General features: G+C 43.3%; 1 protein-coding gene across 1 annotated transcript; it reads right to left on the bottom strand.

The window, feature by feature from the left end:
- Positions 1-751: 751 nt before the first annotated feature.
- Positions 752-25,460, bottom strand: LOC113023027 (constitutive coactivator of PPAR-gamma-like protein 1 homolog). Its single transcript, XM_026169072.2, has 17 exons — positions 24,505-25,460; positions 23,140-23,386; positions 22,973-23,055; positions 20,896-21,024; positions 19,676-19,766; positions 18,859-18,947; positions 18,526-18,776; positions 17,400-17,487; positions 17,086-17,307; positions 16,779-16,950; positions 13,274-13,523; positions 13,030-13,144; positions 12,225-12,434; positions 7,117-7,315; positions 6,866-7,004; positions 6,369-6,465; positions 752-2,241 (listed from the first exon to the last, which is right to left on the bottom strand). The coding sequence occupies exons 1-17, from the start codon at positions 24,976-24,978 to the stop codon at positions 1,930-1,932; spliced, it is 3,168 nt and encodes a 1,055-aa protein (XP_026024857.2). The 5' UTR covers positions 24,979-25,460; the 3' UTR covers positions 752-1,929.
- Positions 25,461-26,011: the final 551 nt, after the last annotated feature.

Consider the following 26,011-nt stretch of genomic DNA (forward strand, 5'->3'; position numbering starts at 1 on the left):
GTTCAGATTAAATAGAAGAAGATATAAAGTATTAACACATGTTAAAAACACAACAGCCTTAATACATGCAGAGTAGTTTGGACCTGGAAACAGGGTTCATCAGGTCATCACTTAAAGACTGGATGACAACTTTGTTTGACACAGAGCTGTGTGGGAGAGGACCACAGTTTGTGGTCTCTTCTCTTTCACCCAACAAGTAGTTACAGCATACGGCTGCACCTCCCCAGGTGTAGTTCTGACAGAGGTTTCTTCCTGTTAAAAGGGAGTTCTTCCTCCCCACAGTTGCCAGGTGCTCGCTCTCTGTTCAGTCTCTAATATTATGGGCATTTTTGGATCACATGGTAAATACACTGAATTTATTATCTGACACTTTGGACATGCTTAATATGATCATCCACTCCTGGACAGTTTATGTATGATAGATAATAAGGTAAAGTACAATAGGCAGCTTCATCCTGGGCATCATCCATTCTCCCTGGGGTACCCAGCTCTCTTCCCTCCTATGATGTTGGGAGGTGGGGGAGTAAAAAGTGTGATATTGCACTGCTATTCTTGTGCCAGTAGCTTGCTAGCTTTTGCAGTGTATCTGCTTAGCCTCGCGGAAGACAGGCAATGGGTGTAGGTGCAGAATCTTTCTTTTGACTGTCACTTGGATATAAAAAAATAAAAATTTGTGTAAACTTAGCAGCCCACCACAGTGTTATGACTACATGTCCCAGTGTTAAGACAGATCAATAAACCACCAACAGTGTGTACTAAAAGAATATAGTTTTATTAAGCATTGTAGCTAAGTTGCCTTCAAGTACACCACACCAAAATCCACGAACATTCAACCAAACCCATCAGCAGTTCATTCTTTTACAATCCAAGAGTTAGGCAGAAACTGATCAACTTACACAGAAGGTAACCCATTTAGCTCTTGCGAGGGGGACAGGGGTAGGAGATTACACCATCTCTCCAATCACTAGTGATAGATGAAAAGCTTTGGCAGTATTAAGTGAAAACATGAAATGATGATTCTGGTGAAGAGGAATTACAAGTGTATAAATAACACTAAAGGAAATCTCCCTAATGATTACTGGTTAATGGCTAAAGTTTTGATTTAAAGGTGGAGCCTTTTAGCTACACAAAGGGTGAGTTTCATTTTTTTGACTAAAACAGGAAACAGTAACAGAACAATATAGCATGAATACACTACTCCAAAGTGGCTAAATAACCTTTTTTTAATGCAACAGAGGTCAATATCACAAGAAGATTCCAGGTTAGAACAACTACTTTTTGGGACTTTTGTTGGTATTAGATGTTTCATTAATTTGTAATTGGGCACCGGGAAGAATGGAAGAAAAAGGACAGCATGCATAATAACTACACACTGGTTAGACTGCGAACCATGCAGAAGATTTCTATCAAAGTGGCAACACTACAGCTCTACAGCTTTGAGTACAGCTCAAAACCCCAATTCAAGCTGTTTCGCGAGCTGTTTCTCGAGGCGTTACTTACAGTTAAATAAGCGAAACAGCGTGGAGCTCACGTCTAGTGAGGGACAGAGCTGTTTAACCATGAACACAACTCAAAGTGGTGATGGAAGCACAAGATTATGCCTCACTTGTTTCACTGAGCGGTTACAATGACAACACAAAATCCATACCTGCACACGGTAAGTACTAGAAGCAGGTCAAACACAGATCAACTCATATTTTCAAATTAAAGCGTCTTCAAGCAGTAACCTTCTGATTTGAAGTGACAAGGGAGTGAGTGACTCCAGGTTACCGGTGTTAGGATCTCGTGTGTTTAGAGAGAGGGATCCGAATTACATCTCGTTTCTTTGTTTGAAAAGAAAAAAGTACAATGAATGTAAGCTTTCCATATTTCCTCGTGTTCCTAACCTTGCTCCATGTTTCATCCTTCACCCTCTCTAGAAAAATAGGTTTAATCTTCTGTTGAGACAGTGACCTCTAGACCTTCATCTCTATGGCAGCCACTGTCTACATTTAGTGCATTTAAGTGAGGATTAGTATTGCACGTCTTGGAGTCACTGCTAAAGGCACTTTCAGGTTGGATGAGAGCCCCACATTCCTCTCTCTCTCCGTTCAGCTGCTCTGGCTCCTTGTCCTCCACACCGTTCTCCATGGCTAAGCTCTCACCGTGCTGTGCAGGTTTCTTTTCCTCCTGCTTGGGCTTCTTTTGGTCCTTCACTAGGTTGTTTCCAGATGTTTGAGCAGGCTTGTAAGCAGGCTTGCTCTGGTAGACAGACAGAAAAAATGACGGTGAGGGTTCTTCAAAGAAATCCTGAGAATGCAGACTTTTTTCTATTTATTGCCATTTGGACACGGTGCCTATGCAACATGTTCAAAAGGCAAAGCTCTAAACAGGTGAAGTGTAGGGATAAAATGCATGGATTACACGCCATCTCAAAGGTGACACTGTCTGTTACTTAAACTAGTTATGCTAGAAGAGAAAGCTCAGCAGCATGCAGTTGTGTAGCTTGCCTAAAATATAGCAAAGCTCGAAAGGGAACACGATTGGCTACAGTGACTTAAAATCTTTTAGGAAAAAAGATCAAAGAACCCATTTGGTTCTTTGATCTTTAGACTCTTATAGACTACATAGATAGAAATAACTGAGGGACATAATTTGCTTCAAAAGTGAAGTCACCCCTGTTTATTTACTGTATTTTGCCTAATGTGTTGTCAATGATGCACATTGACACTTGTGAAATGAAGCAAGCTGTTAAGTTTTGCACAGTCCAATGGCTCTAACCACGTGTAACATCTCCATATTGAGAAAGGTTTAAACACTATAAAACTGCTTTCAAATAGATTAAGCAAGTAGAGCCTGTGGTGTGATGGTCATCAGTTATAATATGATATTTTTAAAAAGCTGTAGATTTCTGAGTTTGGTAGGTTAAAAAAAATCTCACCATTGTTGTTTATACTACATTTATATAGTGCCTGTTCACATCAATGGTCATCTAAAGAAGAGCCTGTAATATTAAGAGAGGGAGAGAGCCCCAGCAATCTAATGATCACTTGCACATGGCAAAGGGCTGGGCCATATCATACCGTTCACGGTAACACCGGTGTAATGTTGGGCAACGAAAATGAAATATCGCGACAGAATATGAGTAAAACGCGCATGCGCAGTGCCTTTGTTTTCATATGCACATGGCGGAAAAAGCATGGCGGCGAATGAGGAGGGCGAAAGCGGATCGTTGAATGAAACGGATGAACCAGAATTGGTTTGTAAAAATGCTGCAGCTTCAGTGGTGTGGAACTGGTTTAGCTTTCGCCCGTCAGATACACAACAAAGCAGTATTTTTGGTAGCGCATGCTAGCGGGCCGTCGTTATTACCGTGTTTTTTGGAAAATACGTCACACTTAAAATCAATCCTTTGATTTTTCTGAAAATCGACAGTGCCCCTTATAATCCAATGGCCTTATGTATGAATTCTGGTTGTTTACTGACCTCGAAACGATTTTATGTACACGGCGCTCGAAAATCTGTCACGTTTTAGTACAACTTTGCTAAGCCACGAAGCCGCACCGCTTGATGGATTGTCGGAGCATTACAGCTATCGTAGGCAGCCTCGCGGAGTGATACGTACTGTGCTTCAACATAATATTACCGTATTGTGTGTGTTTAACCTCTTTTCAAGTTTTGTGGATATTAAACATGGTTATGCTGAGGATGTGTCGGCCAGTTTCCACTTGGTTAAACTGTCAGCGAGGAATTTGCATTTGCACTGTTAAATTTTTATAGAACTTTAATGCTGCTTGTTTAAGTGAAAATACATTGATTTATTTTTTTTGCACTAATAAAGTTGTGGAGTTGTAAAGTCTTTTGTCTAGTGTCAATTATATCGTCAGTTATATCGTTATCGCAAGTTTTCAAATGTATATCGTGATAAATATTTTTGGTGATATCGCCCTGCTCTAGTGGGGAGGAAGAACTCACTTTTAACAGAAAGTGGTCTCTAACAGAACTAGACCGCAGACAAACAGCCATCTGCCACGGCTGGAGAGAGAAATATGGAGGGACCGAGCGAGGTGAAGAAGATCGATTTTGGAGACAGTGGCACTGACAAAGACACAGGAGGCTAAGCTGAAGACAGCATGGAGACAAAGTTAGAGGCAAGGCTGAGATGGCTTAGACATGAACAGGGACAGTGAATGTACTGGACAAAGGAGACCTCAGAGAAGAGTTATGGATGCAGTGAAGGAGGACATACAGCGTGGTGTGACAGGAGCAGAACGATAAGGACAGGCTGAAGCAGGTGATCCGCTATGGCGCCCCCTAAAGGGAGCCGCCAAAAGAGAGACCAACAGCAAAACGCAAACTATAAGATAGAGAAGATATCTAAAAGAAATCAGCAGGTTTTGTGAGTACTTGGACTACATGCATAAAATTCAACACCAGAAGTGCTGAAAACAGAGTTGTGGGTCTTCAGAAGATTGTCATTTTATATCAGCATTTTTCTACTCTTTACTCAGAAAATATCAGACAGAAAATATCACTCTCATTGTTTCTTTTAGATGATAACAGTCAAATACAGCCATTTTTATACTGGTAGAAATGATGATAGTAGATGTTAGATACAACCAGTCAAAGACCCAGAAGGCACTGTGCACTGTGATGACCTTCATAGGTCAGAAAATGTCGGAAACATTTAGAAACACAGAAACAATGAAAATAACTTGTGTGTTTTCAATGGTGTGATACAGTAGAAGAGGATATTTAGAGCTTATTAAGGCCCACATGTTACAAAAGTCCATTGAAAATCATGTGCAGCACAGAAAAATGCATTTGTGGGTTGGAAGTCCTGCCAACAAACAAAAGGACTCAAGAGTTATTTAGAAGTTAATTAGCAGCAAAAGGAAGCCCAGAGACATGCAGGGAGCCTGTTTAGTTCCCTCTCATGTTCCCATGCTGAAAGCTCACACAATGGTTGTGTTCTGGTTTTGCACCGTAATTAAACAGTGGAAAAACCAACAGCTGCATCGGGAGTTTTGTGAGGTACCTTCCTGGGAAAGCAAACTACAGGCTGAGCTTCAATTTAGGAATTATTCGTTTCTCTGGTACCAAAATCCACGTGTGACAAACACTGAGAATTTCAGACACTGATGATCATCTTGAAGATTAAAGCTTCAAATGGTCGATGATGGTCAATAACCAATGATGGCAAAAGTACAGTCACTATTGCTTTGGTCAGTATTTTAAACTAGATCAACACAATTACTTATTAATATAAGCATTCAGGTTTCAAACTCATAAACAAGCTTTTACACTGGACTGTAGTGCAGTGTGTCCTTCAAAAAGATGAGAAAACTGAAAGCAGACAGAGATCTAGCAGTGGCCTGACAGATACATCCGGCACTAATTCATAAATAACACATTCATCTGTTGTTCTTAAAGAAAACAGAATGAAATGCTGGGATTTGCCACACAAGAGCTGGACTGAAGATGTGGCAACAGGTCTGATAGAGCGATGAATGAAATGTGAAATTTGGCCTCAAATCGCTGCCTGTATGTATGGAGGTCAGTGGGGTACAGTTAGGTCCATACATATTTGGACAGACATTGTGGTTCTGTACATTACCACAATGATGAAGTGCTGACCTTCAGCTTTAATTCAGTGGGTTGAACAAAAAGAACACAATCTCTTCATTTCAGGGGCTCAAAAGCAACAGGACAGATTGAATAACTGAAAATAAAAAGTTCATTTCTAACACTTGTATGAAAACTCTTTGCTGGCAATGACAGCCTGAGGTCTTGAACTCATGGATGAACTCAGATGTTGGGCTTCTTCCTTTTTAATGCTAGTAAACACTAGTGTGCCAGTGCCGCTCACAGCCATCACACTGCCTCTGTGCCATGCTTTGGATCATGAGCTGCACACCTTCTCCACACTTTTGCTTTTTTTTCTTCAACTCCTGGCCTTTTATCTGCTTAACTGATAATGACATAACAAAGGAAATGCCCACCCCTGTCCGTGAAATAGCACTTTGAGTAAACTGTCCAATTACATTTGGTCCCTTTAAAAAGAGGGTGGCACATGTTAAGTAGCTGAAACTCCTAAACCCTTCATCCAGTTTGAATGTGGATCCCCTCAAATGAAAGCTGAGAGTCTGCACATTGTGTCCATAGTATATCTGGAACATGTTTCAGTAAACAGGTAAAAAAACTAAACTTGTGTCAGTGTCCAATATATATGGACCTAACTGCACAACAGTTAGTGTTTATCTGTTGTGCTGGGGATCCTGTCTGCATCGATGGAATTAGAAATCCAGAGCAGTGTTATTGTTTCTTTCATAGATAATGTTTTTTTCTGCACAGTCCCTCCAAATAAAATGAAATCATGACTGACTTACCAGGTACGTTCCCTGGCTCTTGAAGGTTCGGGCGTGGTACCGTCCTCCCCGACCAAACGTCCTTATGAGCGGTGTAGAAATCACGCCTCTTGGACGACTGCAAGAAGCAGACAGATTTCCACTGTAGATTCATTTTAATCTGCTGTTTTTGCCACATTTTGAATCTCTACATGAAAAACAAGTAGTTTTTACATGAGCTTATAGACAGGAAGGCTTAGACCATATATCAGGACCAGTCATAAAGTGTATTACAAAGAAACCTGATCGTTTTACACAAAGTTCAGATCCGAAAAGTCTAGAAAAATGTGTGAGTTCATGCATCGAGCCGTATTACTTCACTATGGGCGCGATATGCTGATGTGAATGACACTGTCTCATTTTCTACAGTGGTAAAAAGAAGAAAGTGGTGTTTTCTTAGTTTGCTCGTGTAACGTAAATGATGGAAAAGTCTGTTCTCAAAGTAATATGAGCGAGACGTTCGATCTTTCTGCTGTTACCCTTTGTTTGGTCCACCGACAGACACCACCTGCAGAGGGATGCCTCCTCTTCCTCGGCTGCGTCGTGTACCAGACCACTGACCCACCACAGTGCCGGCGATCTCCAGCTTCCCACCTTGTGTTTGGACTGCTTCCAATCCTTACAGAAACAGCGAGAAGTTGGCATCAAATGTTAAGACCACACTTTGTTTCTGAAGACTTGTGAGAAATGACCTTAATCTGGGCTACATGTTTTAAAGAGCAGAACTCACCGGGCACCCCCCAGCCTCTCCCTGCAGGAGGCGTCATTGGAGGCGGGTTGTAGAAATAACCAGTGGGAGGGTAGAAAGGCATCCCGTGAGGAGGCAGAGGTGGCGGTGGGGGGAAAGGAGGCAGATGAGGTGGCCGAGCAAAGTTGAGGCCTTCCAGGATACTCTGACGCATCTTTTCCACCCTGGCCGCCAGCTCAGCCTGAAGAGAGAGATATCACACAAGCACTGGCTTAACATAGAGAGCTCTTTTTGTCTGTGCAGTCATCAGCCTCTTGAATCAGCAGCTATAAAATCAATATCACACTGCTGTCAGTTAAACACAGTGCCTCCCTTTAACAGCTTCATTAGATCAGCTGCGGTGCTCGCCGTCTGACAAGAAAATGTTCAGTGTCTGATTAAATCACGGTAAAATGAAACTGGCCTTTTCATGAGATCTGGGACAACAGGTGCTCAACAGTAGTTTCAACAAAACAACAGGAACAGCCTTAAAATTTTTAAGAATGCGTTAAACTAAATGTGCAGTTTTAAAGATTAATGATATGTGTGCAGACTACCTTCAATCTCAGGCATCTTCAGTCAGTTCCCTATTTTCAGGCACTCAGTAGACGACCCCCACACTCTAAAGCTGCTGTGTTGTGGTGACTGTCGAGGCCGTTTGAGTGCAGTGAACTCATCATCATGTTCAAGAAACCAGTTTGGAATTATAGGAGCTTACGCTGCTCGAAGGAGCCATCAAAGATACGTACACTATGGTCATAAAGGGATGAACGTAGTCAGCAACAATACTCAGGCTGGCCGCGATATTTAAATGATGCTGAACATATGTCCACACACCACCAGCAGCTGCCTCAACTGCTAATACAGGCAGGATGGATCCATGCTTTCATGCTGCTAACACCAAATACTGATTTTAGCATCCAAAATGTCACAACAGACATCGAGGCTCAAACCAGGCAAAAGCTGCTCAATCTTCTCATCCAATTTTTATGAGCCAGTGAAAACTGGAGCCTCAGTTTTCTGTTGTTAGCTGATAGAAGTGAACCAGTGTGGTTCTCTGTCTCTGCAGTGCATCTGCTTCGAGATTTGTGCGTTCTCCTGCAGACCTCGTCTGTGACAAGTGCTTATTGAAAACATTTCCCTTTAGCTTTTAGCCTTCTAGTCATTCTCCTCTAACCACAGACATAAATAAGGCTTTTTCATCAAGAGAACTTTTTTGGACCAGTCTCCGTGAAACCTAGAGATAGTTTTCAGAAACTTCCCACACAACTAAGACCAGCCTGGAACTGATAACCCTGTTTGAAGTCACTTAAAACAATTTTGTTTCTCATTCTGAGTAGTTACATATATCGCTACATATGTAGCTACTCTTCTGAGTAGCTACTGCTTTGCTGAAGAGACCCTGCCCTCTATGGTCAGTTTAAGGAACTTCGTCACCAGTGTGGAAATCACGCTTCCTTTCTCAGACACATTTCAGAGCTAATAAAATACAGCAGAATGCTTTTCTAGGCAAGATGCTGGAATATTGTTAGCTGTTCTTTGCCGTTGTTTAACAGCAGGTTGTACCCATTTTTTACACTCTTTCATTTCCAGTTGTGGTCAGACGTTTACATACACTCGTGGCATGAATGTTACAGCAATTTTAATGATTCTTTTGAACTGTTCTGTTTCCAGGGTGGAATAACTGTACAGCACACATCTTTAATGATTAAAATGCAAAGGTTTGAATTGATTATATATACAGACCTTCACAATAATATCCAGTTAAATACCCAATACCAAGTTGCAGAGGTGTGGACTCGAGTCACATGACTTGGACTCGAGTCAGACTCGAGTCATTAATTTTATGACTTTAGACTTGACTTGAAAAAATGTTCTAAGACTTGTGACTTGACTTGGACTTTTACACCAATGACTTGGGACTTGAATTGGACTTGAACCGGTTTACTTGAAAAGACTTGATATTTCACCCCAAATATAAAATTTAACACGCATATTATATGGAGATTGAAAATGTGACGTCATTCACGGGTAGAACCGCAAAGGATTCTGGGAACTCGTGGCAAGCGGTACTAGCGCACGCAGGCTTTCAATTGAAATCAGTCACACAGCGATAAAAAGAAACACAAAAATGTCAAGAAGCTGTTGTGTTATTAACTGCAATAGCCGGTCGCATGACAGCCACGGGAAGCCGACGGGTAAAGAGATCGGTTGTTATCGGATTACGTCGTGGAAGAGAAATTGTTCGAGCCATGTTTCCGAAGTAACAAAGAGGCGACGGGTGGCCTGGATTGCAGCCATTCAAAGATCAAATATAACGTCCCAGAACTCTCCAGCTCACAGGTTAGTCTGCTCCAAGCATTTACACAAAGGTCAGTCTGCTGTTGTAGTTAATGCGTCATTTTTCTTAACATAATTGGTGATATAGGTTACAAGCAAGTCTGGCGCTGAACAGAAATTGTCGCGCTATGCTCCTGTGTTTATTGTGCATAAATAGTGAATTGTCCTGACACAATATTGTGTTTCGCTTCTGTTATTATGGTACATTGACAAAAACATATACTTTTATTCACAGGATAAAACAGGTTTTTTGTATCACTAATTGCCCAGTGCGATTACAGCATACAATATTATTGTCACTGCTACATTTCTGTGATGCTACCAGAAATTATTTCCACTGCTAATTAATTACCGTTGAGCTCAAAGGTTATATTAATAAACGGTTAACGAATGTGTATTTATGACGACGATTTGTGAGACTGGTAAACTTATGATACGTACGATGGTCTTTCGTTCTACACGGTGCATTTCAAGGTCCTGTACCCATCCGGCGGTAAACTGTACCTGGGCTTGTTGCAGTGACCTGAAGTTACTAAACTTCATGAGTGTATGCACTCACTCCAAGAACCGTATGATTATAAATATGCATATAAATATGCTACGATGAGATAGCTGACTTCATCTAACTAGCAAATGTTGTCCAGGCTACGTTGGTGATGCAGTTTTTTTTTTAATGTGTATGATATTTTTGTCATGCGATTTTAAAGCCGGTCCTACAACCGCATCCAAGAGTAACATGCAGCTTATCTCAGAACTGTCGGTGAAAATTATTCTTGGAGCTAAGTTTAATTGAGCTGCATTTTAAAGAGGTGCAATTTCACAATTTGTGTATATTTTCTAAGTTCACTATTTTGTATGTGTTGAGAAAAACACAGATTTTAAAATTACATGGTCTAATATTTACATTTAGCATAACTGCAACATTATTTTTTCGTTTGTTTTTTTTAAAGACTCGAAAGGACTTGAAATTCAAAGTTTCAGACTTGTGACTTGACTCGGACTTTTACACCAGTGACTTGAGACTCGACTCTGACTTGCCTGACATTACTTGAGACTTGACTTGAGACTTGAGGATAAAGACTTGAGACTTACTTGAGACTTGCAAAACAATGACTTGGTCCCACCTCTGCCAAGTTGTACCTTATCCAGGTGCTTTTGTTACCAACAAGCTAAAACTGTATGATGTTTGATGTGTGTCCTGTTAGAACAACCAATCGTGTCCATGTTAACACAGTTTCCCAAGCGTTCTCGGGTGTGAAAGCCTCATCCTTACTCTTCTAAATGTAAAGCTGGGGATTCTTTCTCGGTCTGTATCCTCTCAGTCCATGGCAACGTAACACTCACCGTGGACACGCCTTGGTGGGTTGTTCCTGAAAATCCTAACCAATTTTCTCTCATCTGAGGATCACAGTTTAGGCCTTCTTCTTTGGCATAATGGTGACAACTTTAAATAACTTGTACTTACATACGACTGTTTTTTTTAACTGGCACTGAGAAACCTTTCTACAATTCTCCTTTTAGCTCTTCGCTGAGCTCCTTGGCCTTCCCCACTGTTCTGAGTACTGCTCCATCTAATGAATGCTGTCAAACAAACCCTATTTATGCTGGCTAAGAGAAACAACCTGTTGTAGTCGATCATAATCACTAACGAGAAGTTAATAGGCCTTGGCCTTCTCTCTTATTAAAACAGTGAGCAAATGTAAATATCTGAGCTTTTCTTTATATTTTTGACCCTGTGTGGATTACAGAAAATTCTAAATTGTGCACCTTTTTTAAAGTCATTAAAGCAGCTATGCAATTATTCCACCCTGGAGAGAGAACAGTTCAAAGAAATCATTAAAGCCCCAAATTGCTCACGATGAGTTAATGCAAACCATAACTGTAAGTCTTTTAATCATTTTTACATGTAAGTAGGTCCATGGATGGATGGATGGATGGCTCCGCACACACACCACAGTCAGTTGTTGGACTGAAGATGCTCAGCTGGAAAACTAGAACATATTGCCCAACTCTAATGTGAGCATGAAGGTAAATAACCAATAGCAGCACTCGGGGACGCATATACTTATCCCTCTGGGTTTGTTCAAAATCACGACCCTTTCAGTTTGTTTGAGGCCAAAAGTGTCCACCGACAGATTAGGTCTGTAAGTTTTATCATTTTTATGTTTTGTTGCCATTTTTTCTGCATAAAGCTTTTAACTAACTTTAGTTTTTTTCATAAATATAAAATAGTTATTACGTTTTACATTTTTAACCCTTTAAACACCAGTTTGTTTGTCCACTGCACTAGCTGGAAGACAACATCACATCTCGCAATTTTCTATAATTGCATTGCTACTGGAATTTCTTGTATTATTAATAGTAGAGTCTGGGGCATGTAATTGATTCACATCAACATTGATTATAATGCATTGTTATTTTTGTGCAGGGAGAGCAAAAACATAAAAACTCCCTCTCAGCTTGTTCGTGGCCACAAATGGCCACCATAGAGCCCAGAGGGTTGAGTTTTGGGCAAATGGTATTCTGTTTATATATGTTTTGAACCCCATACAGGACACAGTTTAGGGTTTGTTTTGTTCAACTGTTTGATTCCCTGAATGTCTACAGCACAGGTTTGATAGTGTAAAGTTAGCATCACTCATTAAGCTACAACAACAATATTAATGGCAAATACAGCAGGCTCAAATACACTAGAAGCATGAGAAAACCCTATCCCAACCTTGATACTGGAGCGTATTTTGCTGACGTGAGACTGGTGCGGCTGAATCTACCTGACCGTCACAGAGGTCGATGAGCTGGGCCTTCTCCCTGCTGGCCCTGACGAGTTTATTCTGAAGCAGCTTGCCATCAAAGTACATCCACGGGCAGCAGTGCTCCCAGGGAATCGGCTGCCCGCATGCGTCATTGGCGAACAGAGCCATGTCCACGCCGCTCATGAACAGAGCAGCCAGCTGGACTCCCCTAGGGTCCAGGTTGTCAATCTGTGGAAGCAAAATATGAAAAACTTCTAAAATGCTGAAATGAAAATAAAAAACTAGCAACCCCTAACAGCCCTGCTGACCATTCAGATTGAAACGGGGGAACTGCAAAGCGAAGCACAGAGCGGGTGTAAGCAGCCCATTCACACTCAGCTGCTAAAGCACAGCGACGAACAAGCTAATTGAGCCAAGACAGAAAGCCAACACACACAACCCAGATGTTCTGACACAGGCTGAGGGGAGCTACACACACAGAGACCACAAAGAGGAAAGCGCACAGCTCATGTGGATGGTTCAATTAAAAAGGGTCAAATCGATCCAGCTTCTCTTGAATTTATAAACCATCCACACACGTCACTGAAATCCCGCAAAGCTCTACAAATACATCTCTTAACACAAAGCTACAGCTTCAGTAACAACAAGCTCTACAAAACAGTGTTTTGCAGAGCTTGTTTTTAGGAACATGAGGAGTGTCCAGAGAAGAGAAAGAGGTGGAATACAAAGCAAGGGAACGGCTGACTGAGCAGCAGATTATAGCCGAGATATTCCCGGATGCAGTTCTCAGACGCTCCTCATATAATCAAGACTATAAAATCACCTTAAGTTCCTGCAGCTGGTCAGGTTCATAAAGTTTAGGAGAAAGTGCTTGAGCTAGGAAAGCGTCAAGTTCGTAACGACGCAAAATTCTTACTCCTGGCCAATGTAACATAAACCTGAAGCAAAACACAGAAGATTAACAGTGTTACAGAAAGCGGGAACCGATCGAGCCCGTCCTCATCAATCCTCACTCCCTTAAACTTTAGCATCGCACTGCTTCCAGCTGTCAGACTGTGGCTACTCACCGGAGCACACAACACAGCACTAAGAGGGGCGTGGGGACGTTGTCGGGGTTCAGCATGGCCGGGGTGTCAGAGCGCATGCAGGCCAGGAACGCCCTCATCCTGCGGTTCTTGTCCTCCACGGCTTTCCCCAACCACAGCTTCTTGAGGTTGGGACATGTCCACTCCCTAAAGGACAGAGCCTCCACCAGCTCTGGAGTGTGGGGAGATTTGCCTTTGTAGGCAGCCCACTCTTTAACCATGACATGTGTGTCTGCAGGAGGACAAAAAATAGTGAGCGATTCGTACTTTTATAGCATGTAAAAAAAATGTTTAAAAGCCAGCTTTATATCAGTATTAGGGCTCAATAGCTGTTATTTACACGTTGATCATGACTCAAAGGTTCCAGTCAAACCTAAAGACATAACAGGTATCAACAGTGGTCGAACGGACCGAAACCAGAATCGGATGATTTTCACCGATCTTGGCCTAGACCGGTGACGAGTCAATCGCTCAAATCTGATTATATGCTGGTCCCTTTCATGCACAGCGGTCACTCGCACACACTCACAGCCAGATGTGGTTAGCATGTGGCTATGGCTGTAATCGAGTTCTTAACTTTGAATGAAGAAGACACAAAGCTCACCAAAGTAAACCCAAGTCAACAATACAGAATGTAAGCTAGTCTGGGCAGGCAGGTAAAAATAATATTTAGAGTTTTCTGAGGTGAGGAGTTTATTTACAGTGTTCTCTGTGACAAAGTTAGACCTCCATATTAAACAAACCAACACAACAAAGAAGCAGCACACATCATCTGCTCACCGGAAACAACCTCTGACTGACTCTATGTAGGGCGTCAATTCACAGCTAATTAGTCTAGCCGGTACCAACAGCTCAAACCTGTAAATCTAACGTGTACATATGAAAATCTCATAACAGTCACTAAACACTCACAGATCATTAACACAGCTAAATGGGTCCCTATAAAAGAAAAATACACAAGTAGAGCACCCTTCTGCTTGGTTTAGCGCAGTGATGTCAACAATGACCTGCATGGTGGCTCAGAACAAACAAACACAATGCCAAGTGGTCAGCGCTGTTGCCTCACAGACTCCACACAGAAAGGCCGGTCTGTCTGTGTGGAGTCTGTATGTTGTCCCCGTGTTTGTGTGGCTCCTCTCCGGCTTCCTCCCACAGTCCAAAGACGTGCAGTTAGTGGGGTTAGGCTCAGTAGTGATTCTAAATTTCCCATAGGTGTGAATGTGAGTGTGAAAGGTTGTCTGTCTCTCTGCGTTAGCTCTGCGACCTGTCCAGGCTTTACCCTGCCTCTCGCCCCGTGGTAGCTGGGATAGGCTCCAGCCCCGCGCGCCCTGATGTGGATAATTGGAAGAGAATGGATGAACAATATTTATAACAATATAATACTATAATTATGACTTGTACATGCTTTGATATTAACTGCAACATAATGCTAACACAAACAAACCAAGTTTAGTATGTGAAGCTATAGCAAATACGCACATGTATGGTAGAAAAAACAACATGATGGACAGTGGTCCCTCGCTGTAACGCTGTTTTGAGGATTTTCTTTTGTGCAATTTTTATTTTTTTTTATTTTATTTTTTTACGGCGCATTGTGTTCTGCGTCCTGATTGGCTGTACAGTACAGAATGCGTTCAGCTTGTCAAATTTACATAAATCTTCGATCCTAGCAGTGTGACTCTGAAGTGCTGCACTGTATGTTTCTAAGTTTTCTCCACAACAGACACAACAATGTCAACGAAACGTTTTGCACTGTCAAAGGCAGCTGCAGTAGCACCCAGAAGGCAGAGGAAGATGCTAACCATCGCACAGAAAGTTGGATTTCTGGACATGTTAAAGGAAGGTAAAGTTACCATAATTTTCAGATTATAAGGCGCATTGAGCGAAACAAAACAGTCAGATAAGTCAAACTTTACTCAGCTCATTCTTCTTGCTTCCTCCACTTCTGTACCATTGATTCGTTTATGTTGAATTCTCTGGCAGCTGCTCTGTTCCCATGTTCTGGACCTCAAACAGGGTTTGATCCTTGGTTTCATTCTACAATACTGGACTGATTTTTCTACGAAGGTTTGAACTTTGAGAGTTTAAACAAGAGAGAAAAGTGTGAAAATGTTCGTGCCTGTCTGAGAAAAGTGTATAAAGTGTGTAGTGACGGGTTTTACAGCCTTAAATCATCTATAATAATTGTAAAAAATAAAGCTGGCTACTTCGCAGATTTCACCTGTCGCTGGTTATTTTTGGAACACGACTCCCACAGTAAACGAAGGACCTCTGTAGTGTGGAAAATGAACTTGTAATGAAATTATAAAAGTGTGACAGCTGCTCACCCACTTTGTCACAGAGAACTACCACAAAATGGTTTGTAGCAACAAACTTAACAAGACACTTGAGCTGCTGACGTTGGATATTCTAAACAAGCTGACCAAGTAAAAGTGTCTGAAGTTGTTTGGAGCTCAGAGCCAGCAGCCTCGGTTTGAACAGTCAGAAAATCTGTTATGAGTTATAGTTCTCAGAAAAAAAATCCAAATCAGAATTAAGAATTGTCCGACACAGTTGCTACTGATGCACCTGTAGATAACAAACTAATGCAACAAAAGAGCTAAATGGTAAATGGCCTGTATTTATATAGCGCTTTACTAGTCCCTAAGGACCCCAAAGCGCTTTACATATCCAGTCATCCACCCATTCACGCACACATTCATACACTGGCGATAGCAAGCTACATTGTAGCCACAGCCACCCTGGGGCGCACTGACAGAGGCGAGGCTGCCGGACACTGGCGCCACCAGGCCCTCTGACCACCACCAGTAGGGAACGGGTGAAGTGTCTTGCCCAAGGACACAACGACCGAGACTGTCCAAGCCGGGGCTCGAACCGGCAACCTTCCGATTACAAGGCGACCTCCCAACTCTTGAGCCACGACCGCCCAATGCTCTCTCCTTATGGACTACACATACTAGAGTAGCTTTGCATGGTTCAGTTCAAAATACTCTGTCTGATACCAGCACAACCCCACGCATGCCCACACTCAATAGTTGTGGATGAACAAAAAACGTTTCCCCCGTGTGTCCCACAGCAGTTTTGCTCCTTTTGGGCTCCTAGGAGGAATTCTGTGTGCAACCCATACTGTTTGTCTACAAAAACACTCACTGGCCCATGTCTGCCCAACAACAGTTTTACCTCTCAAGGTCCCAGTGACTATTTTCTAAGGGCCCTGGCTGCTGTGGCCCCAAGTGGGCACACCCGCTCGGGGCCTGTGTGGGTTTGCCTTGTGCACACAGCCCCAGTGAGCCCACACGGGCATGTTTGTTGGGACATTTCACACCAGCCTCATTATTTGAAACTTGAAACCAGTACCCCTAAGAAAGAAAAAACAGTGGAAGTGCAGAGCCCTGCTCTCAGTCTTGCTCTAATCTCAAAATCCCCGCCCGTGAGTTTTCACTACAGTGTTAAACAGACATAAAGGAGCTGTTTGATCATAACTCACACTCAGGGAGGCAGTTCTTCCTCATGGCGAGTCTCTCAGCCTTCTTTCTGGCCTCTGACAGGCTGAAGAGCACTCCGTAAACATACTGACGGATAGGTCGAAACAGTTGCACTGCTGAAGGCAGGTCTTTGTTGGCTTCATCTTCAATGGTGACAGACAGCTTAATCTCTCCCTGCAAAGGCACACTGTTAGATCAGTGCTGGACAGTGACAAAGGCCGCTCAACACAGGCACTTCACATTCTACCAACATGCAGAGTTTGTATATGCCAAATACAACACGTCAAAGATAAAAGCAGTCTAGATGACCTTAGTGAGGACGTGGTAGACGTAGGGGTACATCAGGCCCTTCTTGTGTCTGTGCTCGGCAACCCGCAGGACCTCGGGGGCGGGGGCAGGGAGAGGTGGGATGGTAATGTCCATATGGTTCCTGGTGGGCATGGAGAGCAGGGAGGGGATTTGTGCATTCGAGCCTTGGAGATCTCCATCCTGTGACCCCAGGTTCACAGCAGAGGTCCCACACAGGTCAGTCTGAGGACACAAGGGGGTGTGGGGATGTTCAATCAAGTCTATTGTCAGATTCCCCATCAACCAATATGTAGTACTGGTCAAGCTAGACTCACTTTCGCCCCTTCACCTCTCTCTGGTGTGTTGGAAGCGTGAGCAGCATGTCCATTTTTGTGCCACTCTTCAGTGTGCTTGCTCACGTGACTAGAACAGGGAAACAGGTTTGTTGCATTTACAGGTAAGTGTTCAACATTACTGTCTCTTACAGCAATCAGCCACAAGTCAAATAAACCGCCATTCACAATGACTAGAATCTTTTTGGCACAACATCATACTAAGAAACCTTTGACCCTTTACTTTGTCACGTACTACCTGCCTACGCATCATTTCCAACAGAGCGTAGCGGTTCTTGATCTTGGAACCAGTCCAGGGAGGAAACCTGAGCTGGTGACAAAGTCAGAGGCTCAGTGATATGTGCAAAAGGGAGGCTTATGTGTTCTGATCGCATGAAAAAGCTACTGTGTCAAAAACTTGAAATGTGTCTGTTTACTGCAGTTTGTGGCTATTTAACCACAGACCCGACAGAGTGCCCAGAGTCCACTGGCAAAAGAACCCGCAATCGACACATCGATGTCAGAACAGGACTGAGCGACCGAACAATCTGCTCTGGGCTGATGAATCTCAATCGTGTTGTGTTTCTCTGATGGCAGCAGGATTGTTTATAGGAAGAAAGAGCGAGCCAGCCGACACCATCCACCGCTCTGTGGATTATTCTGCTGTGGAATCTTTTGCTTCCATCTATAAAGGTCACAAAACCCAAACATGAGGTCACTCTAACCCCAACTGTATCCCTGACCTTCTAACCCTAAGCCCATTTGTGGATCCAGATGACACCCAGACTGGTAGAGCAGGTTCTTCAAAAGCTGCAAACCAACTCTACCCTGGCTGCTGCTGGTGTCTGTCTTAATGTGATAGCTGTCACCGATGCATGCTCTTTCTATGCTGGGCTCACGCTGCTGTTCTACTGAATTTCTACATATTCACATAAAAGAGCCAAAAGCTGCCAAAAGCAAATTTACTGTATTTCTAGGCCAGGTCCATTGGTCCTGACTGAATAAAGCACAAACTAGCTTACAGCTACCTTCACCTTTGTCCTCTCCCACTGCTGCTGATCTCAAACAGTCAGTGTAGCCGCTGATGAATCGGCACACCATCAGTGAGGACATGCTGAGCTCTACTCACTTGGCAGTTGTGCCAGAGCTCTCATCGTTCTCTGAGGAAGACGACGTGGAGGAGGCATTGAAGAAAGGAGCCTCTATGTGGTTGGGGCTGCCGGCTTGCCTGGGGTTAATGGGAGAGGATCTCTCATAGAGGGGAGTGTGCCTCCCTTCAGGAGAAATGCTGCTGCAGCTCTTTTGCTCTGGGAGAGCTTTCTCAACCGAGTCCACAGACTGGCTGCCCTCCACCACGGCGTCTGTGTGCGAGTGCTGGACCTGAAGGCAGGGGAGACACAGAAGCATCAGGAAAGCTGAGGCAGCTGGAGCACGTTGCCGTGGTACTGGCTGGATTTCTTACCCCGTGTTTGTCAGGCTGCGGCGCCTGTGGAATGGCGAGTAGTTTAGGAGATGGCACTGCAGCTGGCACCCCCGTGTGTTTTGGTCTAACTGTGAAACAAACACAAAACCTCTAGTTCATATGAAAAGTAACTTCTACACTTACAAACGCAGATATTTTATGTGCTTCATCACATTCACACTGAAATTTGATAGTGGTTACTAAGTGGCAAAGAACCGTGTAGGAGCAGTACTGCATTTGAAGAGCTTCAAATAGAACCGAACACAGAGCCAAAGAAAATGCACCTGAGCAGGTGGACTGCAGGCCGTCTATTCTGAGAAGCTCTTTCACTGTTAAAATGATCAAATTTAGTCCAGTGAGTTTTGATACGTCTATCTGAATATGAGTAACAGACTGTATAAAAAGATGGAAAACACTCCTTTATATTTGTTCAGTGCGTTTGACCTGCTGCTTCGGTCAGCAGTGACATGTCCAATCAACTCAGTTTAGTTTTATGCTTTTTAACCTCTAAACTTTGAACACTTTGTGTTAAACTCCCCATAAATAACATTTACAGTTTATACTTTTCAATGTTATCTACTGTACATCCCCCCACAGCAGCGAGTCTCCGAACAGACGGAACCCAAAAGTAGTTTAATGGAAACTTTAAAAAAAGTATCATTTTGATGTAAACTCAAGTTAAAGCAGAAACTCTGCACGTTAATGTCATAAATGATATATTAAAGTGTTGAGTCTCAGCGCCGCGTCTCGACGGATCAGTGCTGCTGATCCGAACTCCAGAGTTTTCAGTTTATGGTGAGATGAGGCGAAAACCCACCCAACTGTAGAGGTAAATGTTGGGGCTGGTTGGCCACTGAGTAGTACTCCACTGCCTTCTTGAAGCGGAAGATTTTGTCATCAGTGCAAGACTAAAAGAAAAAAATGAGAGAACAGAGTATTTCTGTCTAAAATAAAAAAATCTCCAAATTCACTTTCAAACAAGCAAATTCTTTATTCCTCTTATCCTGATTTTGACCACTTTCTACTAAAACATGCAGTAAAAATAATATACATAGCTTAGGTAACTCAAATGGAATCAATCACTGCACGCTCAATAATGTGTTTAGACCACTTCATCATCTTCCCATTTTCTGAGCATCCCGCTGGATCCTCTGCGACTACATATTTATCGCCACAGCTCAGAGCTCACTCTGATCCCTTATGTGTCGGTGTCACCAAAATAAAGGAGTAAAGGACAGAAACTGGCCATACAACTAGATTTAATACCAAACTGAAGCCATAATGAAGAGAGACCACCTGTCAGAACCTGTTTCATAATCAATTTTCCCAAAGCTTTCTATTGTTTGTGGTGTAGTGTATGCTAAAGGAGGCACGCGCATGCAGTCTACCTGCACATCTGGCAGATCAACAGATTTTATTTAGAGCACGGACGTTCTGCATCTTTAATCAACAGGACTACATCTGAAAACTGTCACATGATCACTTTAGCTGGCTCTAGCTCCATGACCCATTCACGGCTGTTTTTTCTTGCTCAGTCAATTCAAAGTCACAAAGACTTTAACGTGATGTGAACTAGAAAACAGAAGAATGATATTTCTGCCTGGCGGTTCGAGGTTAATGTGACTGCACTGGGAGAACTGCTCATTTATCTCATCTATATCATTTCTTTCCCCCCCCGAGCACTGGCTGTGTATGAAGAAGGGCGAACTACATGAGGATGGATTTTAAACATATGAAACTGCCACTGCTACCCTTCAGCTTCCAAGCAGATACACCTATGGTAGGAATGTCAAAATCCTGCGTTATTGCATTCACAAGATTTTCAGAAAAGGTGAGTAACAGAACTATAGCTCTGAGGCGAAAATAAGTCAAATGCAGTGTCAAGCATACTGTTTTAGCTGGTCCAACCACTTACTGTGAAGCTAAATCATTTGAATCTGTAAATATCTCACTGTTTGCATTACCAAGGGTAGAGGGGATGACAGGGTGGAGCAAAACATTCAAACTTTGTTCAAAGGGCTTTTGGAAAGTTCATACCTGTGAATTCTTGAAGATGTCCTTGCCAATGGTCTCCAGGTCAGTGATGTCGGGGATGCTGCGGACATAGTCGGCCACGGCCTTGATTACAACATCACAGGGAGGAAGCACGAGCTGATGGGCACGCACCTGTGAAAGACAGATTGTCCTGAACGCAGCCAAAGCTTATATAACCCTTCACTGCATAAGAGGGAAGGTTACGAATCAACAAGCACAAATGATTTAAGTCAAAAGTAAAAGTGTCTTCTTCCTCTGTAAGTAAAGTGTATCTGAGAAGGATTCAGGCTCAGGGGTGTCTGCTGGTTTGTGAACATGTTCGGATGTGTCTGCAGTATGTCCACATCAAACTGAAATGTCGACTACTGTAACACTCGTGCACAAAAAGCTTAGATTGTGCTTCGTGTTGTGAATCATTCCACCGTAACAGTGTCAAGTGAACTTTGTTCATTAGACTCTCTGGTGCCACGACAATGAACTCACTTAAGCTGGAATTAATGAAAGTGAGGCTGCTTACATTTATGCGGCAAACAAAGAACTTTGCATGTTATCTTTTATCATGTGCACATCCACACACGTCCAAGTGAACTCGCCCATCCGCAGCACCACAAACAGAATCTGAGTCTTGTGCTGTCAACTTGAGAGCATTTTGACAGCTTCATCACTACATGAAAGAGAAGACTGCTATTTTGAGCAAAGAGGTTTTGTCCGTGTCAAACTGTGCATGGACTGAAGATCTCCAATCCTGCAAAACATGGCTCTGAAACACTCTGTGGGATCTGGACGGTCATACAGACACCATCAGAATCAATACAACAAGCTTTGTGACAGAACAGATATGAAACCCATTAAGCACATGCCTGTTTTGGATGTGAATGCTCTGGATATTTCTACACAGCACTGTGGTTCCTGTGACTTTCATGGACCCGGGTATGAGGTTTATCCGAGGTCATATACGCGAAACGCTGTTTACACGGAAAACAGATGTTTGGGTTCTGCGTGTCCTGTGTACATAATAAATACTAGTATCCTGGTAACTGTGTGATGTTAGTTTAGGCAGGTGTGATATGTTGAGAAACACAAACAAATAGGTAGATGTACCTATAACTATTACCTGAGGGCAGCTGCTGAAACTTGCTGGTACTGATACCAGGATAGCATCATAAAAGGGAGCCTAAGTGTGCTTTTCCTTATGACAGCAGTGATGTTAAACAAGGCGAGTGGCTGTGGCTCAGGTGACAGAGCGGGTTGATCACTTAGGCAAGACAGTGAACCCAGAATTGCCTCTGGTGTGAGTGTAAGTGCTAGATATGTATGAATGCGTGTGTGACTGGGTTAATGAGACTTGTAGTAGAAGTTTTAGTTAATTTACCATTAAACATAAAGGTCAGTGTATGTACAATAATCTGAGAGCCAAACGCTCAAATTAAAGCCGACTTACAGGGACGGAGGCTGGACCTGGAGTCCCGTTACCAAATCCAGGTTGAATAAAACCAAAAAAGAACGATTAAAGTTTTTAAATACTCTGATCATGTTTACATGTGCTAACGAAACAACTACATACTTCAAAAACTTTATCATAACCAGGACACGAGTCCATGCAAACACATCTACTGGTCTGAAGTGGGGGTGCGCTCAAATGGGTGATGTCACATAGACGCGAGTACCAATAAAGACGAACTAATAACTGGTGATTAAAATTTGGTCACAAGTGTGACTAGGAGGATGAATGGTTGTCTGTGTGCTGAGCAACGCCCACACTGGAAACACTTCACTCATCTTGAATCGCTCTGAAGCTGCCAGCTGGTCACCTGCAGACATTCCAGGGTCCAGTTGCCTAGGTAACGCCTCTATTTTCTACCAGGTCATATGTCAATCAATGAGATCCTGCGCTGTTGCTGGTAGCTACTTCAGTCTAGGCGTCGCTGGCGCTTGCTACTATATGTTTGAATGCAAAACATGTGCACTTTTCCTTCCCATCAGTCAAGGATGTGCACTGCACGAGCAAACAAATGACCAGTAACCATAATATTTAAGCACAAGGCCGACAGCTCTCGCAGCTCTCAGAGAAAGTCCTTACCTTCAAAGATGCTAAGGGATGCTCTGGACCAAGTAAGCTCCAGTGAAAGGCAGCCAAGTCTTCATCAGGCAGTAAGTGATTCCCTGTTAAAAAGAAAACGTGTATCCGTCAGCCTCACCGGGGCAAACACTTCCACCAACATTACTTGCTCAAACTACAACACTAACCTAAAAGCGATGCAAAAATGACAAAACGATTGGGGCTGAGATCGAGCTGCCGTGCCACTTCGTGCATCAGGTACTGGCTGGTGGTGAGGTTTTTGCCGTTGCGGCTCAGTTTGAGGATGTGGGCGTTGAAGTAGTATGGGATATTGCTCAGGGCGTAATCCGAGTCGTAAGCCACCAGACCATGGAAGCCACTCTTCCTGCATAAGGCTATCACTTCCAGGTGGTGGTCCTCCACACTCTGGACAACCTGAGGAGAGCCACAGACAAGAATTGAGCTAACGCTAAAGCACTCAAAGAATATGCACAGGAAGAAAACTACAGTCGAGGAGCACACTCGTGTGAGCTGTTGGTGAGTGAGCCTTGCTCATAAGTCCCGTATAAGTTTTCACACTGGAGTTCAGTTTTTATTATTTCACTGTTATCATCCTGTGGGCAGACCGAAAATTACAATACGAAACACAACTTGATTACTTTTTGTCATGTTACAGCCTTATAATAAACGTGTACTGGTGTAGGACTGGAGTCTTCTGTCTGTATTCACTGTTACAGCAGAATCACTGTAACCACTTTCACGTTCACTTTGCTGCCTGCTTTGTGGTCACGCTTGAACAGGCTACTAAAAGAAAGATCCTGTGTATGCCATCTTTATTAGGATTAGTACAAATATATAAACAGTTCAGCCATATTGTCAACACATCACTATCATTGCTCTGAAGAGCCACAGAACATGTTTCTGACCTCAATGACCTGCAGGTCTGTGCCTCAGGTAAAATTAGGGCTTTATTTTTGGTGTGTGTGTTAAAAAGAACACACACTACAAGTCTTAAATGTAAGTGTGAAGTTGTGGCGTACTGCATTAATTTACCAGATTCCAACAAATCGAGCAGCTGTGTGATGGGACTCACAGCTGAGGCGGAGACGCTGTCAGAACTTTCTACTTTATCTCATCAGCTCATCGTTTTATTAACTGAGCAGAAAGTATCTTTACAGTTAGTAGTTTGTTTGTTTTGAGATCATTTAAACCTCAGCCATGAAGTTACGTTCTTCCAGTGAAACAGGGACTTGTTCGTTTATGCCAAACCTGTCTGGACATCTTTTTGTTCACTCTGTTTACTTCTGTCAGATGGGAGGACAAACAGTGACAGAGGGGGGCCAGCATCTGACTCAGACCAGCAACCTGTTGGATACTAGTCAACCACCGCAGTTGCCCACCCTCGCACAGCAGGTTAGAACTTGTCTAAGTGTGGGAACAGCATCCTATCGTGGGTCAGGATGCTGTGGTGACAAGGTGGGCAGCTAGCAGGCTAACTCGGGCTGTGTCCACAGCTCAACAGGCAGACACTGCCGGGCCGAGTTTCCACTCACCCCGACGCGGAACTTGAGGAGAGCAAGTCGGATGCAGTGGGCCATACACACGGGAGGCAGGAACCAGACTTTGGGCGGTGGGGTGCCTTTATTCTGGACGTGGCTGATGATCTGCTGAGCGGTCTGCCTCTCGTTCACCTGCCGCTTGACCCACTCGTGAAGACGGCCTTTCTCCAGGGCGCCATTGAAGCACACCAGGAGCTCAATGTTCCCGTTGAAGCAGGCCTGGGAGAGGGCGGCCAAGTAGCCCAGCATGTGGTTCCACTGGCCCCCGCAGACCCAGTCGGTGTAGAAGCCCCCGTAGAGTCGATGGAGGCAGTTCTCGGCGTCCACCAGCAACCTAAGCGGACTCTGAGGGGGTTTCTGCCGGCCACCTCCAACCAAACTCCCCCGGGCCAACCTCTGGAGGTCCACCGGCACCACAGCGCTGGGACAGTGCTTCTCAATATACTCCAGGAAACCTTGCACACCCATGTCGAGCTTCTCTTAGAAAAGACGGAAACTTAAAAGTGACGGTAAAGAAAGCTGGCTATCATAGGAAAATAAACCGGGGGAGGTTGCAGTGCGCCTCTCCCCCAGTGTGACTGACTGCTAGCTGGAGATATTACCGGAGTTGCTGTAATTACAAATGAAATCAAACACGCCTGCTATTTAAATGTGTCCGCTTTCCGGTGAGTTGTTGTTGTTGTTTGTTGTGTTTATTAATTTGGTTCATGGCTTCAAGATGCCATGTGTCGCTTCACGAAGCCATGACTGCGATCCTTAGTCTGTACCGGAGGAGAGCGAGAGGGAAAGCACGTGACGATATGACGCAAGGCACGTAGGCTCGAGAGGCCCACGTGAGAAGCAAGAGAGTACACTGTCGGTGCTTCGCTGTTTGTTTGTTTGTTGTTGTTGTTGTTGTTGTTTGCCTGAATTAAAAAAAATAAAATAAAATCAGAAAATTAAAGACCTTTTATACAGAGACTGTATATGAAACATAACTACCGTTAGCTCTGTAGTTTTGTGATCAGATTTGGTCACGAAGTGAAAAATATGGATGTGGAAGGTAGTTCTGTTTTATTTTTAAAAAAAGAAAAAAGATGCGATATCAATCCAAATATATTGATGGCTGTTTTATTTCATGACTCTGTGGCTGTTGCTCCAGACTGCAGTTTGTCTGTTTCATTATCTTGTGACTTTAGCGTAGAGATAGATGTTATGTTAAGGTTACCACTCCAGTTTGTAGATGAGTGTGGCTATTATTTTCTTTTTTTTTTAGTATAAAAGCTAGAAGCAGTGAGATTGGGAATCAAAATTTCACATTTTTAAAACCTACTGCAGAAGTAAGTACTTCTGTCCCATTAGCTAGAAGCTAGCCTTGAGAACTGTCTGGCAAAGGTTGGATGTGAACTATCTTGGCAAGTTTCACTCTTTGGGTGTAAAAGCGTTCCTTCCTGATTTGTGGAGGGAGGGGGTGAGCGAAGGTGCAAAGTTGAGTCTCTGTACAATGTGCAAAAAATAGTGT

The sequence above is a fragment of the Astatotilapia calliptera genome, chromosome 5 (genome assembly GCF_964374335.1).
Source record: "Astatotilapia calliptera chromosome 5, fAstCal68.1, whole genome shotgun sequence".
NCBI classification, from domain to species: domain Eukaryota; kingdom Metazoa; phylum Chordata; class Actinopteri; order Cichliformes; family Cichlidae; genus Astatotilapia; species Astatotilapia calliptera.

What these genes read in the sequence shown, in the direction of transcription:
- LOC113023027 (XM_026169072.2), bottom strand. Translation starts at nt 24,978, where the DNA reads ATGGGTGTGCAAGGTTTCCTGGAGTATATTGAGAAGCACTGTCCCAGC. An exon ending in CATTTTTGCATCGCTTTTAG is followed by an intron (nt 23,056 to 23,139) that starts GTTAGTGTTGTA and finishes TCTTTTTAACAG; the next exon opens with GGAATCACTTACTGCCTGAT. An exon ending in AGCTCTGGCACAACTGCCAA is followed by an intron (nt 17,488 to 18,525) that starts GTGAGTAGAGCT and finishes TCCCTGTTCTAG; the next exon opens with TCACGTGAGCAAGCACACTG.